This window comes from Cuculus canorus, chromosome 3 (genome assembly GCF_017976375.1).
Source record: "Cuculus canorus isolate bCucCan1 chromosome 3, bCucCan1.pri, whole genome shotgun sequence".
NCBI classification, from domain to species: domain Eukaryota; kingdom Metazoa; phylum Chordata; class Aves; order Cuculiformes; family Cuculidae; genus Cuculus; species Cuculus canorus.
In genome coordinates, this window is record NC_071403.1 from 60,366,730 (window position 1) to 60,381,659 (window position 14,930).

The window sequence follows — 14,930 nt, forward strand, 5'->3', positions numbered from 1 at the left end:
AACTGATTGATGTGTGGATTTGCAGCCAAAGTGCCAGTGAACTGGAAATATTTCTAGACTACTGGCAATAAAAGTAAACAGGACTCCAATGAATTTTCATTTCCAGATATAATTAGGGGTAGAACAAAATGCCATTCTGCAGCAAGAGTGCTCCATAGTCTGGGCAGACAATGTAGGGAACTAAATATAGAAACTTTTGTAGATGGTAGTTGTCTGACTACAGCTGTACAGTTAAACATTTAGGTTTATAAGTGCAAGAGAATCTTTTCTTAATATTCCTCATACTCTATTTAAATTTTGTTCTACTCTAAATTATTTTCTTTTGGAGCTTGGAAAGAAAAAGCAATAAGTATGAAATATGCTAGTGTTTGAAATAACTTTTCAATCAACTCTCTTTTCACAATGTAAAGATTTCATCTAGGCATTTGGAAAAAGTGTTGTTTATATCTTTTTCTTCCTGTTTCCCCTCTGAAGCATTACATTTTTGCTCATTGCACAACATTAATAAAGACATAGATAAACCTCATCCATTGAAGTGTGCCCAAAATAAATTCAGAGTGATTACAGTGGTTCTTTTCTGTTTTAAAGACAATAAAAATCATACCTGTATAATTCAGGACAACACAGCTGTCTCAAAAGCTGTTACAGTAGAGACAGAAGAATGGAGGAGGGAGGACTGTTCTCACTAAGCAGTGCCAGCAAGGTGCATTTCCATCAAGACAAAACAGGCAGCAAAAGACACAATATTATTGGTACTGAGCTCTCATTAAGATATGAAATTTAATCCTTATGGCCACTGACTTCAGTGGGCAGAAGATAAAGGCTTCAGAAATGTGATCACTGTGTCTAATGTAAATGCTTATAATAGTGTGCTGTGGGACATGCTGTGAGTCCAAATCCCTTAAAGAATAAAATTTGATTTGCATGTATATCCCTTCTTCTTTCCCGTCTCCAGAGCAAGGCTTGAGAACTGAAATGACAGAATCATAGCATCCCATTTGCAGTGGCAAAATAGATCTAAGTCTCCACAAGCAAAATGTATGCTTGTGCTGAGCTTGGTAAAAAAAAAAGAAGGGGGGCAAGAAGTGACAGCCCAGTTCTCTTACTCCCCTCGCTACTTCTCTGATCCCTTGCCAGTGTTTACGTCAGTGATTTCTGTACCGTGTGTTTCAGTGGTATTGAACGAAACAAAAGGCACTAAAATACAGCTTCAAAAATAACTCTGTGGGGAAAGAAAGAGTTTGAATCTGTTGTTAAAAATACTCTGGTGTAGTGCCAGTAGTCTAGTGTAATTCCAGGCCTTCTCCCAAAAGGAGCCTTATTCCTAATGTCCTCCTGGATGTGATCAGGCAGGGCTTCACACTACCTGTCTCAAGAGACATGGACCCATCTGCTCAAAACAACAAGAGAGTCCTCTCCCTGGAAATTGCCTCAACTTCTGAGTAGCAAACTGTAGTACACATTAAACCCGGAATGTCAGGCCTAGTGAGAAATAATAGAAATAATTAAAAATAACAGCCCAATTGTGCAGTAACAAAGGGAAAAGACATGGAGAAAGACCTATTCTGATGGGCTTTTGGATATGCTGCCTCTCAAAGTGTTTTGAGAAGAGGGGCTCAGGTTTCTGTAACCAGTGATGCCTGGAATACCAAGTTCAAAATGGATTTGTCGCTTAAGGTACACTTGTATCTTAAACATAAGACAGTATCTGGATGGTTTGTGCCTGAGCTTTAGCCTAACATCTTGTAAGTGGCACCAAACAGAGGGATGACTTGTGCTCTTTGTTGCTCAATGCAGTAGGGCTGCATCGGGCTTGCCAGTAGACTTACGGTTGACTTTCTTCCTTTGGCGTTGTGGACTCGCAGAGCAGGGGTTAGAAAGATGTCATGTTTAACTCACTCCTATGGACAGAGCAGGCAGTCTGTGTCAGGTAGGCAATGCAACATCTGCCTTCAGTTATTGCTTCTGCAGATTTGATGTTTTCCTTTTGGAGAGCTAGAAAAGATTCTTTAAGTGGAATTTCTGTCTCAGAAAATATTAAGGTTTTTTTTCTCATGCACATCCCCCAAAGTTGGCATGCAAAAATGACACCGCATTTTCTCTGAAAGGAAAGAGAGGGAGAGAGAGAATTATACCAATATACCAAAACAAAGAAAACAGTCTAGTGAATTATAATTATTTTGCTAAATATACTGAGCAAACAAAAGGAAATAATTACTCTCCAGCTTATGAAAGTATTGAAAGCCCAGAACATTATAATTGTGTATCAGCAGTGCTAGCTTCAGTTTCTGAAGTGAAAAAAAAAAAAAAAAGGTATTCTGACCTAGATTGGATAGGAATGACAGGAATATTCTCTGCCTCCTATCCCTCCCCTGCGTCTTCTGTATAAATAACTCTGCCTCTACCTAAGCAACAAGAGGTGGAGGTTTGGGTCAGTTCCTGCCATCGTTGTTTCTTTTTTGCTGGGGTTCGCATAGTTTTGTAACTGTGCCACTGTTGACAAGTGGAAGCCTCAGGAGGTATACTGCAACAAATTCAAGGGTACTCACCTGCCAAGGATGTACACTGAATTCCAGAAACCGGAGGAGCTCAGGAAAATAAGATCAATGCTCAAATATCCTTCTGTGCCTGCTGAGCACTTATACACTTGTCAGTGGGATGTGACTAGACAGGATTGCTGTCTCTGGCTGCCCCTGTCTGGTGTGGGAGAGGTCAGGAGCACAACTCTGGACACTCTCCTCTTCCCTCTCACAGCAAAGTATCTTCTCTTTGGCATCTTGGAAGTAAATGTTTCTGCATCTGTGTAGTGAAACATCAGCAGGGAACAGCCAGCTTAAATCCTTACCTCAGGCAGTAATGAATTCCCTGGCAAAAGGAGAGACATAACTCTAACCTCTTACTCCAAAGGCATGGTGCTAAAATTTGGCTGGTTACTAGAGGGCTTGTTTATGTTTTGCTCTCAGTGGTATCATAGGGTACAGATAAGCAGTTTTGACGTAGTTCTTCCAAGCCACAGCATTAGACAACAGCTTCTCTGAAAACACAAAGGGGCAAAGCTAGGCTGATCAACTCACAGCTCTTTTGTGTCCTGATAAATAAGTGTTGATTTGGTATTGGACACTTCTGAATTATAAGATGTTGCTCAAGTATCTGTATCTCAGTTTTTGTGTTTTCAAAATGATTCTTTATGAGTAAGGATGCTGGTCCCAAACCAGGACTGTTCTGTCTTAGGGCTTCTGTGATTATATCATGAAGACCTAAATAGTCCGAGGACATCAGCCAAGCATAGGACATGGAGCAAGACTAAGAAAGAAGAGCAATATTCTTAATATTGAATAGCAAGGTAAATTTCTGATATCCTGTAGCTCTTAGCTGGCTGATCCTCTGGTGAAGCCAGATTTTAAGGAGAGTTTGACAGCACAAGATGAACCTTTATGGCTGTTTTTAAATTACCTAATAGTAATGCAGTGCTGCAAGAACACATTTTTTTTTTTCTTTGAAAAAAAAAAAGTTGATTGAAGACTGAAAAAATGGGCGGAGAAGTGTGAAATCATGCCTTCATCAGAGGTGGAAGTTAACCTTTGAATGATTGCAAAAAGGATCAGTAAAATGTGGATAGTCTGAACAGGACTTTGAAAGGGAAGAGAGAGATTCGATCTGATACATTAGAGAACAAGAGCTATCAGAGAGAAATAAAGTGATGTGGCCAATGCAGTGGTCTGACTAGAAGAATGGATTCCCGGCAGCAATCTGTAGGGAAGGATGGTCTTATGTTGAGGACAAAAGGAAAACTTGCAGGGTAGCTGTGGGCTTGGATGAAAATGTTACTGGCTGGGTAAGTTGTTTCTCAGAAACATGGAAAATGCAGGCGTTGCCTGGCTCAGAAGACCTCGCAAAGAGTTGGAGGTAAAGACTGACATTCACATTCACTAGCCGGTGAGATCTGCAGCAGAAAGAGGCAGATGTCTATGATGACCAAAAAAGGAGATAGTAAAGGGTTATCTTAAGGGAAGACATACGCTCTCAAATGTAGCGTAATAAAACCAGGACTGACAGCTAGGTATGCAAGCAGAGGTGTTGAGTGCTAGCAGAGAATTTAGTTTAGATGGGAGGAGCTTTGGAGCAAAGAGGCGGAAGCACAAGCTACTATTGCAGAAGCAATGGCTGACTCTGCATACACGTACAGTTACCCCGGGGACTCTGTTTGTGACTGGATGGTACTCACCAAAAGCCAGAAACAAGGCAAACTGGGGCGGTTTATCCAGGACATAGACTGAAAAGAACCTGTGTTGAGCATGGCCGTAGAGCTAACAGAAGATGAGCTATCTCCCGGACCTGTTGGTTCATTGTCTAAGACAATGGAGTGGTTAACTACTGAAGTGCCTCTGGGCTTTGCCTACAAGCCTACTTGTGCTGTCATGAGAGCAGGATGGGTGGAACTGTGTAGTGGAAAGACCTATACAGGTTATCTAAAATGGAGAAGAAAGAAAGGCACTCCTGACAGTGGTAAGCTGCTTTGTTCAGTGAATATGATGTGAGATGTAGAGCGATTGCTGGAGAGGCAAAGCTCCAAGGTGAGACTCTAACACTTGGAGTTCATGTACATTTTGAAGGTAAAACAAAAAGTAACAGCTTATCAAACAGATCTAGCAGGGATGGGGATGGCTATAAAGAAGAGGGGGAAAAAAACCCAGCCATAGCATAGTTGTTGGGGAGCAAAGCGACTAGATGAGGAGCCTCTTAGACCTGAACAAAACTGAATATTTGAGAGAAGAATATGGGGATGATTTCTGTGAAGAAATCCACACGATATCTTGTATCAAAGAAATTCAGAATGGGAAGAGGGGGGAGGGCTTGGAGAGTGAGTCAAAGATGGTGAAGAGGCAGCCAGGAATATGTGTAGGAGTCAATTAAGCCTGAAAGTAGATTTTTATCTAGGAAGATGAGGAGGAAAAAAATATGTCTTGGGGATGGTAAGCTCACTCTTGGAAAAATGGGTATTGCAGAAACAGCAAGAATAGGAAGCGGAAAGGGAGAAAATAACACTTTGCATGGGGGTTTGGCAAAGAGATGGGTTTGAGATTATAGGAGGAGCAAGAAGGCTAAAAATGGAGGAGGGTGGACAAACTGATAGTACTGTGGCAACAGGGCTAACATTTTTTGTCATAAGGAAACCATGTCAGTGCCAGCAGCAACAAATTGCCCCTATGAAAACAAGATGAGGGTCAGCTGCTCTAGCAGCTGCGAAGTCCTTCACAGCTGTTGAAGCAGTGATTGCAAATGGATGGATGAGAACACTTGTCTTTCCACCATCTCTGGAGGAAGAAAGAAGAGCAAGCTCCAGGGTTTTTATTTCAGTTTCCCTGCCTGTCCACATTCCATTTTTTGCAACAACAGCAAATCTTGCCCTACTCTGTTTCCATTTTTGTTCTCTCTTCTCAGCAGTTCAGTAAGGACTTCAGTGGACCATTGGTCTTCTTGGGGAGAAATGGAAGTGACAAACATTTGTGACAGGGGAGAGGAGGGGAAGCTCTGGGTCTGAGGGGAAGGCAGGGCTGAGCATGGGCAGGAAGAAGAGGAAGATGGGGAGAGGTTTTCAGAATTCAGATTTGGTTTTTAAATTTAAGTCTCACAGGCCTTACTATGTCTTAGAAGGCAGAAAGAGTGCAAAAGGTAAGCAGGATGCAATAGAGCTGCTGTGAGGAGAGCTGGTGTTGTGGTGCAGAAGTGAGAGCTGAGCTACTGACAGAGGGTGGAAAAATTTCAAGTGATGCTTATACAGCCTTTACATTGTGCTGTTTCCCATCCTAAAGCAAGGGAGACTGTAACAGTTAAACCATACCACTCTGCAGGATCTGGCAGGTAAGAGGGCTTTTCCAGAAGCTGAGGAATTCTTAATGGTGTATCCAACCCCATCCCCAGGGATCTGGTCCCCTCCTCTACTTAGAAGAAGCAGAAAGCCAAAAGTAAATGAGACCACAGTTAATATGTGCAAAACACTGTCAGAATTCCCTGAGGTGGAATGTGCCAGGTGGTGGTAGAAAGGAAGAACAGTGTTTCATGTGGACATCAAGAGAGGAAGATGATTTGCTCAAGTGGGGAAATAGGGCAACTGCGACTTTAAGAAAAATAGCCTTGTATGCATCTCTCCTTGCTTGCATCTGCATTTTGGTGTATAATTTGAACATTTCACAAGAGTGCTTTCAGATGGTCCTGTGAATGTTTTATGAGCCGTTAAGAAGTGGAGTGTGTATAAAAAAAAAAGTCTGCAGCCGCCACTGTGTGGGGAGGGCACGGGTGCCTATTTTGGGCTGTCAGGGTGATGTTCAACAAAGGGCTTGTATTCAGGAGGCCAGCAACTGCTTATCACGGGTGCTTAAATGTTCACCGACCACGTCTGTCCTACGAGCCTTGCTCCCAGGTTTAATGCAGCTTTGTTCTCATTTCTGCCACTGGCTGTGTGCAGATGTGCACAAAAGTAGCACTCACGTAGAAGTGGAAAGGGTCAGTCTGAGGGCGAGAGCTTCTGCATTGTGGATGGTCACTGGGAAAGTACGGGCTCCTTTAGGGCATAACCCACCTGATTTATTTTACATGTATCTTTAAGAGGGTACAAATTATAGCCTATTGGGACTGCAATCCCCTTGTGTATTCAGGAGACCCTGCAGTGACTTGTTCTAGTTTAGATGTAGATGCCTGGATTTGGTCAACATTCATCAGTTGAGACATTTCAGCAGGTTCCAAACATTTATACTCTCACAAGTGACTTGTTGGAGAACTCGCACACCCTGCCATCAGGGATATAAATGTTATGCATAGCTACCTGTGAGTTGCGAGGACGTAGTCATGCTTTTCTATAGGTGGGTTCTGTAGTGTAAAACCGACCAACTTTGCTGCAGAATTAACGGAGAGAAGTATAACTTAAATCATCTGGATGCAGAAAGCAAAAATTGCTTTGCTTTCACAGATTTACATTACTTGCTCCAATCTGCCTTGTTTTTTTCTATTCCTGACTCAGATCCTTTATCTTTCTGTTCACTTTTGTCAAATTTTTCAGCTCCTTAGGCAAGAGAGGCTTCCCTGAAGCTGCTGCCACCTTGAAGAACATTTTCCATCTCCTCACCACCTCCTTAAGTGGCAGCAGAAAATACCTTTTTCTCCCTTAAATTCTTTCCCTCTTTCCTCTGTGTTTTTCTTTGTTGTAACCAAGGAATGCTCCTTACAACATATTGTAGGGCATGTTTAGGTGAAAGATATTCTGCCAAACAAGATTAGACTGATGAAGCTTAGAGAAGGATGCTGTTAACAATTCCTCCCGCTCTCTCCGCTTAACACTGCCACATTTTAGAGGGATGTTAAACTGTAGCTGATAGTGAGAAGTGGAGCGCCATGCCTTGTAATGTTTGCAAACCAAGTGTGGAGCAGCCATCTACCATGGATTGTGCTTGGCCAGGCTTTAGGTTTTGTCGAGTGACAGCGTTGAACAAAAGTAGTTTTGTCCCTTGGTATGAGGCAACATGCACAAGCACAATGCAAGGATTGTATTTCCTTGGAAGAAATTAAAATCCTCTTTTTTTTTCAACTGTCACATATTTTTCTGTTTCTTTTTCCCCCTCTATTTTCCTGCCTTGTAGGTACTACATGAGCCCCTGATTGATGAAGATCCTATTTTCATTGCAACATGCACAGAGAGGGAACTGCGCAAAAGGAAAAAGAGGAAATTCAGTCTCTGGGTTCGGCAGTGTTCATCCACTGGTTTCATCTGCCAGGTGCGTTTTACCTCTTCATGTGTCTTAATTCAGTTAAATGTATTGCAAGACCAAAGGTAACAGTCACTTCTGTTCATAGCTTTTCCGGGACCTCTGCAGGCCTCTGGCTTCTGCAGTTACTAGATCCAAAGGACAGTGACAAGTTCCTGATGCTCTGTTTGCTGTATGATTTAACTGAAGGTGCCTGTCTCTAATACTGTCCATCTGGCTGCCAGCCCTAAGCTAATTAAATTGAAATGGGGTTAAAAGGTCTGTCTGTGCACCAGAAGTTTATCTAAATGTCTAGGTACTGTGACTTCTGTCCTTTTTTATGAGTCAGCTTCTCTAAGTGTAACGCTGCATCTGTGACAGCCAGCGGTGTCCAACAGACTAAATCAGTTTAGTATCAAGATGTCCATTCTTCTGAGACAAACGTATTAGCATACCTCTTTTCATACTTCTGCTTCCCTACCAAAGAAATAAAATCTGATGTGGCTTCAAGGTGAGATATGAGCTTGAGTGGGAGACATGTTAAAGGGTTTTGTTTAGTGTTGTAAAGCATTGGGGACGACTTTTCAAATTCTCAGATTTCCCAATTGCCGATGTATTTTTGAGGGCTCTTGAAAAATTTGGCCACTTATTTTGATGCCTAGAGGTGAGGGTGCAGATATTTTCTCATATTTCTTCCTCCTATGAGCTTCTGTGAAAATGTGGTGTCCTGCATGTTCTAGAGCAGGAGGTGCAGGTGGGACATGGACACTGCCTTCTCAGGCTGAATGCCTGTTGAAACTGCAGGGCCTGTGGATTTTCTGCAGTTGAACATTGGTTCGTGGTAAAATTTGATCTGTGAATCACTACGACTGTTTGAGTAGCTAAGGAAGAAAAGAGGCTCCCTGGGAACAGGGGTTTGCATGTTCAGCAGTGCGATTCCCTCTAAGAAGAAAATTACAATCGTACATCTTCCGTCTAGGTTTTAAAGCACTTGTTTTGTCTGATACAAAATAGATTCACCTTGTGAAGCATCCTTGGAAGTTTCCACTCTCAAGGCTTTTGGAAAGTCATTTGCTACAAAGAGGCAGTGTCCTTTATCTCCAGTCTCGTCTGCAGCTTATTACTGAAGCGTAATGGGTACAGTGAGCACGAAGTTTGCTGATCACTCTTGCCGTGGTTCCCCCAGCCAACTTCCACCAAACTAATAAGTCTTCAGATGTGCCAGAGGTTTCAGACTCTGAGCTATAATTGTGTTGCACCTCCTGTCCTGTCCTTTGAGAGAGTAAATTAATGGAATGTCAAATAAAACAAAATAGATGCTCAGCATCACCCTAATCTTCTTGCTCCCTTAATGAATTAGGTGCTCACGCTTCGCTTGCATCCAGATGACATCTAGCATCATCTTACCAGACATCTTCTATTTTCATTCCATGACTTGGTTGTAATTATCGTCATAGTCGAATGATTGGGTGAGAGGGACCTTAGGGAATGGTAAAAGAGAATATACAGGAACATAAACCTTCATGCTAAAATGGAAAAACCTAATCTGAGGAAGATGGGGATCTTCAATGATGGTATGTTTGAAATGCTGTGTTCATTTATGTGTCACACCTTTCAAGGGATCTTGCAGAATCCAAAGTACTTATTTGGTGGTTATTTCATTTATTTTCTGCATTCAAGTGGAGGAGGGTTTTTTTTCTGTTTAACCTGTGAAGAGAATTGATCAAAACAAGAAGAAAATCCGATGTTTCTCCCTCTATGGGCACACCTTTCCCTCCATCTCTTGTGAAACTGCCATCATGAAGGAAGTATTTGTTGCTTCATAGTTACAGACTGACTGGTCTATCACCTGTCTGCTGTCAGAAAAACCTTACGGCACCCACTTGGAAATATGTAAAAATTATGTAATACTGTCTGGATGAATTCTCTCTCCTTGTTTCCACATGATGATATTGAGGTCATTTTAATCAGAATAAAATATGACTATAAACACTTCATTAACTGGGTTAATTCAGTTTCAAAAGTCTGAATAATATACAGCTATAAAAAGGTGAGGCAGCCCAGGCAGAAGAGGAAAGTGAGCTACATATGACTGGCTCTCAGGAACAGAAGGAACCTTGAGGTGTCTGATGCTCCTGGCCAAAAGCAAGATCCTGTAAATCTGAATGATGAGCCTAACGTTAAAAAAAAAAAAAAAAAAATCTCCATTTGAGGACATAATGGTTGGACTCGATGACCCAGTGGGTCCCTTCCAACTTAGTGATTCTATAATTCAATGATCCCGGTTTTCCCAGTGACCTGCTTTTCCAGCAATGAAAATAGTTGGGTAGTTTGTTTTCCTACTGTAAAATTGATATTAGTGTTTTGAAGTCACATGCTGAACTACTCTGTGAACAACTCCTGTTTGGCAGGTCACAGGGCAGTTAGGAATCTTAGCTGTCTGACTCCTTGAATTCCTCTGTCTGCTTGTTCTCATCAACAAAACTCTGAATTACTTTGAGTTACTTTTTGGATGTGAGTAAATATTTCTGTTTGGCTCATCTCTTTGGGGTTTTTTTTGGTTTTTTTTTTTTGTTTTTTAAGCAAATGGTGTTTGGCCTGATGAGTCATTCATGAAACTGGAGTGGCATAAAAACTAAGTATTGCTTGTAGGTATAAAAAGATGCATAGCCTTATATATGCATAATATAAATAATGTATGTATATTAGTCTACTTTTCAGTCTTCTGTAACACAAATAACTTGACTCCACCCTGACAGTTAAGTCTCTATTTTAAGATGGATGCACAATTTCAGATCGTATCTCTGCTTCAGAATTTCTCAAGCAAATCATCTTGTTGCAGTGAATAGCTTTGTCGCTCAGTACCTTTTCATGGTCAGCTGGCCAAGGGGAAACATGCAGGAAGGACAGATCATTCAAACAAAGTAAATATACATGCACAGCAGCTGGGGAACATGAACAAAAACTTTCAGAGTGTGAGAAGGGCTCCAGGAGGGTTGACTTTGGCAAAGTAGGCAGGAAAACTGCTCTGATATGGTTCCCTTTTTCACTCATCCTAGATGCTGGACATCAAGGTGGCAGCAGCTGCTGCTGCAGCAGAGGACTTGGGTCTTCTCATTTCTTTCTAATTCAATAAGAACAGCATACTCGGCTTGCAGGACCTTGGATGTCCGTCTCTGCTCCATCTTCTCTTTTCTTTCCTCATTTCCCTCCAACATATTTCCCTCAATATGTGTTACCAGTATTTTGATATCTTGGTTGCAGTTTAAATGACTGTAGCAGCTTAGAAGTGTTTCTTCTTAGAGTATTTGCTGAGTAAGTCATCCTGCTTAAATCAAAACTCTATTTGTGTCAGTTTTTATTTCTCTCTTTTTCTCTCAAAAAGTCGAGAACACTTGCTTGTAAAAGATGTTCATAAATATAATTGGTAGGGCTCTTTCTTATTTTAGATACAGCAGTGGAGTTCATCAAAAACTGCAAAGTTCTCAAATATCTGATCAGGGCTAGATATTTTATCCTGGTAGGATGTGTCATGCTCTCTTGTTTCCTTTTCTTGTGGGGCTCACATGGAATGAAGGTAGCCGTGAGTAACTGGTGCTTTGTCCTTGCATAGCTTCTCCTGCACAAGATGTTTTTCTGGTCATTTTGCAAGAGAAGGAAGCACAGAAGGTGGTGCTGTGCACTGAACCCTGTGGGTAGTCAGGCAGGACAAGGTGTTCCCATAGTACTTTGCCCTGGACCACAGGCCCATGGCACAAACATAACCCTAATTACAGTTTCTAATCTGAAGAGCCATCAATCAAAAAAAAGGAAGGAAACATGTAAATAGTAGAGAGCACTGCAAATGGCTAGGCAATATTAATCACTATGATAGGCACTAATGGAATTAGCTTATCAGCCTAATTATTTGCTTGAAAAAAAGTGATATCATGGTGGAAAAGAGATGACTTTATAGATGTGTGTATTCTTGCCTTTTACTTAGGATGAAATTTGTTCTCTGAGGGTATTCTGGGCACTCTTCCCCTCTATGCCTTCAACTGCATGGGCTCCGCACTTGCTTTTATTCACTGGCAGAAAGTTCTTGCAATAATGCATTACATTTTCACTAATATCACTGTGAAACGCGTCACTCAGACTTATGTGAAGTTTTTTAGATACTTGTTCTGGGACTGAATGTGAGTTTCTACTTTCCGCTGCTTACCCTGAAGTGATGAGTCAGAAAAGATTAAGGAAAAGGCCTGTGTCTCTGTAGCTTAAGTTTTGCGTCGTTATTGGACAACCAGCGACTTGCACTATGGTGGTATTTAACACATGTGGCCTCGATCAGGATTGCCCCTGAATGAGAGGGTAAGAAATGTCTCTGTGAAGAGTGGCAGTCTCAGTAAAGGGAGCTATTTGAGGTCACACACGAGTGGCAGAGCTCTCAGTTGCGGCAAAAAAAACCAAACGAAAACCCAAACAATGTAAACGTCATGCTTCTGTAGTGAATGCTGTAGTTCAATATTAATTTCAAAGAGGATAGGTACAGTCAGCTTGAATATTTCATAACCCTGTTGATTTTACAGAGACAGAACTTCTTTTTGGAGTTCAGGGAAACTAAGATAGTGCCCCAAAGAATTAATTTCACAACACATCACATAAGTGCATTCACTGAGAAGAGGAGGGGTAAATAAGCCTGGAGCGAGCTTTGTTTTCAAGGTCAGTATTGCAGGAGAGTTACCCATATGTGCATTTGTTTAATAAAGCTGCTCAGAAATGTTGGTGTTTCAGCTTGTTTAAGTTCTGTTTAGAGATTAGTCTGAGCCCTTGGGTTTCTTTAAACAGTACTGTTTCTGTTGCTGGCACAGTTGCATCTGGAATGCACAGATGTAGCGGCTGCTTTGAGGAGGTTCTCAAGGTCAGGCTTTGGCTGGGAGGGTATCCCAGGAAATTTGATCGCCTTCATTTGTTAGTCACTGATGGCTGGAAAATCCTATCTGCTTTCTTCCTCTGGTTCTCACCAGGCTCTGGCTTTCTAATGCATGCAGTTCTGTATTGTCAGTGTCTGAGAATCTCAGATTTCAATTAAAAGTCAGTTATCCTCTTGCTCACCAGTATTAAGGAGGAAAGTAGTTTTGCAGATGGGTGATGGGCCAGCCCCATTAATTTCTGTTGGGTTTACCATCTTACTGTGTTTCTAGATGAATGGGAAAAACAAACATCTAAATGTGACTTAATGCAAAGATCTCTCCCAGAGTTTACACACAATCATAGTGTCTATTTTCAGGTGGGAATTACGGTTATTTTTTTAGTTCCCGTCTGTGGTGCTTGGAGTTTCTGATGATAAAACTACCTATGTAGTTGTTTCTTTTCTGCAGCTGTTCTTACTGAATGCAGTTCTGCCTGGGGGAGGAGGCTAAAAGCACCAGAGCCTCCTCTCTTCCTTAGTTAATAGTTTTGCCGTGGGAATGCTCCTTATGGATCCCATCCCTTTGTGCTGAGTGCTGTAGGCAGACCACAAAGACAATCCCTATCCTAGGAAGTTTAGCATCTTAATACAAGAAAGAGACATAAGCCTCCCACAGTGAGTCACTTTAGTTTGAGCTTCAGTTTGGGCACCTTTCGGGTGTCCAGACACTGCAGACAGGATGTGTACAGCACTATTTACTGGCTAATACACACAGCAGAGAGCTGGGACTGACACACTGCTAGGCACCCGCGTACTCCCTGCTCCCAGCGAGCCTGCACAGACCAGGTGCTCATCACCCTTGTTACTCCTTGAAAATTAGCTAGGTCCTTGTTACTGAGCTGTCATCTTCTGGTTTTATCTTAAGATTTCACACCCTTTTTAGTTAAGTATTTTTCTTCTTGAGCTACTACATGTTATGCCCTCAACAGATATAGCACTTCTGGTAGTTTTTACTTTTCTTACCTTGCCTCAATTATATGCCTCCTCACTTGTGCACCTTCTCACAGCTCAAAGGTAGTTTTCTCAGAAAAACTGAGCCAAGACTGTGCAATTGTGTGTCAGCAGAGTGATGTCTCAGTCATGGACGTGAGCTGGGCTTGCAGTTACACAGAGGGAGCCTGATGAGGCAGTGCTAATAGGGCAGCAGCACCGATGCATGGTTTAGCAGTTGTGTTGTGGGAGTTGTGTCCTTTCAAAGAAAAGTGTCAGTAAAGGCTGGGGGATGAAGGGGTTGAGAACTTTCCTCCCAGGAAAGACTTGGAGGTACCAATGGATGAAAAGCTGGACATGAGCTAGCAATGTGCGCTTGCAGCCCAGGCAGCCGTATCCTGGGCTGCGTTGAAAGAAGCGTGACCAGCAGGTCGAGGGAAGTGATTCTGCCTCTCTGCTTTGCTCTTCTGGGACCTCACCTAGAATACTATGTCCAGCTCTTCAGTCCTCAGCACCAGAAAGACATGGACCTGCTAGTGTGGGTCCAGAGGAGGGCCACAAAAATGGTCAGAGGGCTGGAGCACCTCTCCTATGAAGAAAGGCTGAGAGAGCTGGGGTTGTTCAGCTTGGAGGACAGAAGTCTTTGGGAAGAGCTTATTGCAGCCTTCCAGGAATAATTTTTTTACAATGAGGGTGGCAAAATCCTGGAACAGGTTGCCCAGAGAGGTGGCAGAGACCCTATCACTGGAAACAGTCGAGGTCAGGCTGGATGGGGCTGTGAGCAACCTGATCTAGCTGATGTCTCTGCTTATTGCGTGGGGTTTGGACTAGGTGACCTTTAAGAGTCCCTTCCAACCCAAACGAGTATATGATTCTGTTCTATGAAAGCTATTGAAGAGCAAAAGGAAAGAGCTTTGCAGAGGTTAGCAGTGATTTCCAACCAGGCAGCAGGGCAGCATGGGAAGAAGAAAACATAGCCTTGTTTGGCGTCAGTGGTGGGATGTCTGGCTTCACAGGGGTAACGTGGGCAGGAATCAGTATACTGAAAAGGTCTATGAAGAACTCGGTATGAGAGGGAGGGCAAACAGCAAGGGCCTGGCTCAGTTTTCCGGGCTTGTTTCCATTTCATGCTGCAAAGAAGAGGAAACTGGCAGAAGGCTGTCATGGTCAAAGCAAGTGATCTCTGGGGCTAAGTGCTGTCTAGATGTCAAGATACGTTTCAGCAAGGCAAAAGAAAAGAACGATGGCTGAAGTAATTGAGAGGAGTTCTTAAGCAGTTCTTAGGTATTTGAAAGAATAGGAAATGTTTTATC

The 14,930-nt window shown here is 42.3% G+C and overlaps 1 protein-coding gene across 2 annotated transcripts in view; it reads left to right on the top strand.

The window, feature by feature from the left end:
- PGBD5 (piggyBac transposable element derived 5) overlaps positions 1 to 14,930 on the top strand; it is a 73,993-nt gene that overhangs the window by 28,139 nt on the left and 30,924 nt on the right. For both annotated transcript variants that reach the window (XM_054063193.1, XM_054063192.1), the window contains exon 3: positions 7,635 to 7,769. In XM_054063193.1, the coding sequence (XP_053919168.1) occupies positions 7,635 to 7,769 (135 nt within the window). The remainder of the gene's footprint in view (positions 1 to 7,634; positions 7,770 to 14,930) is intronic.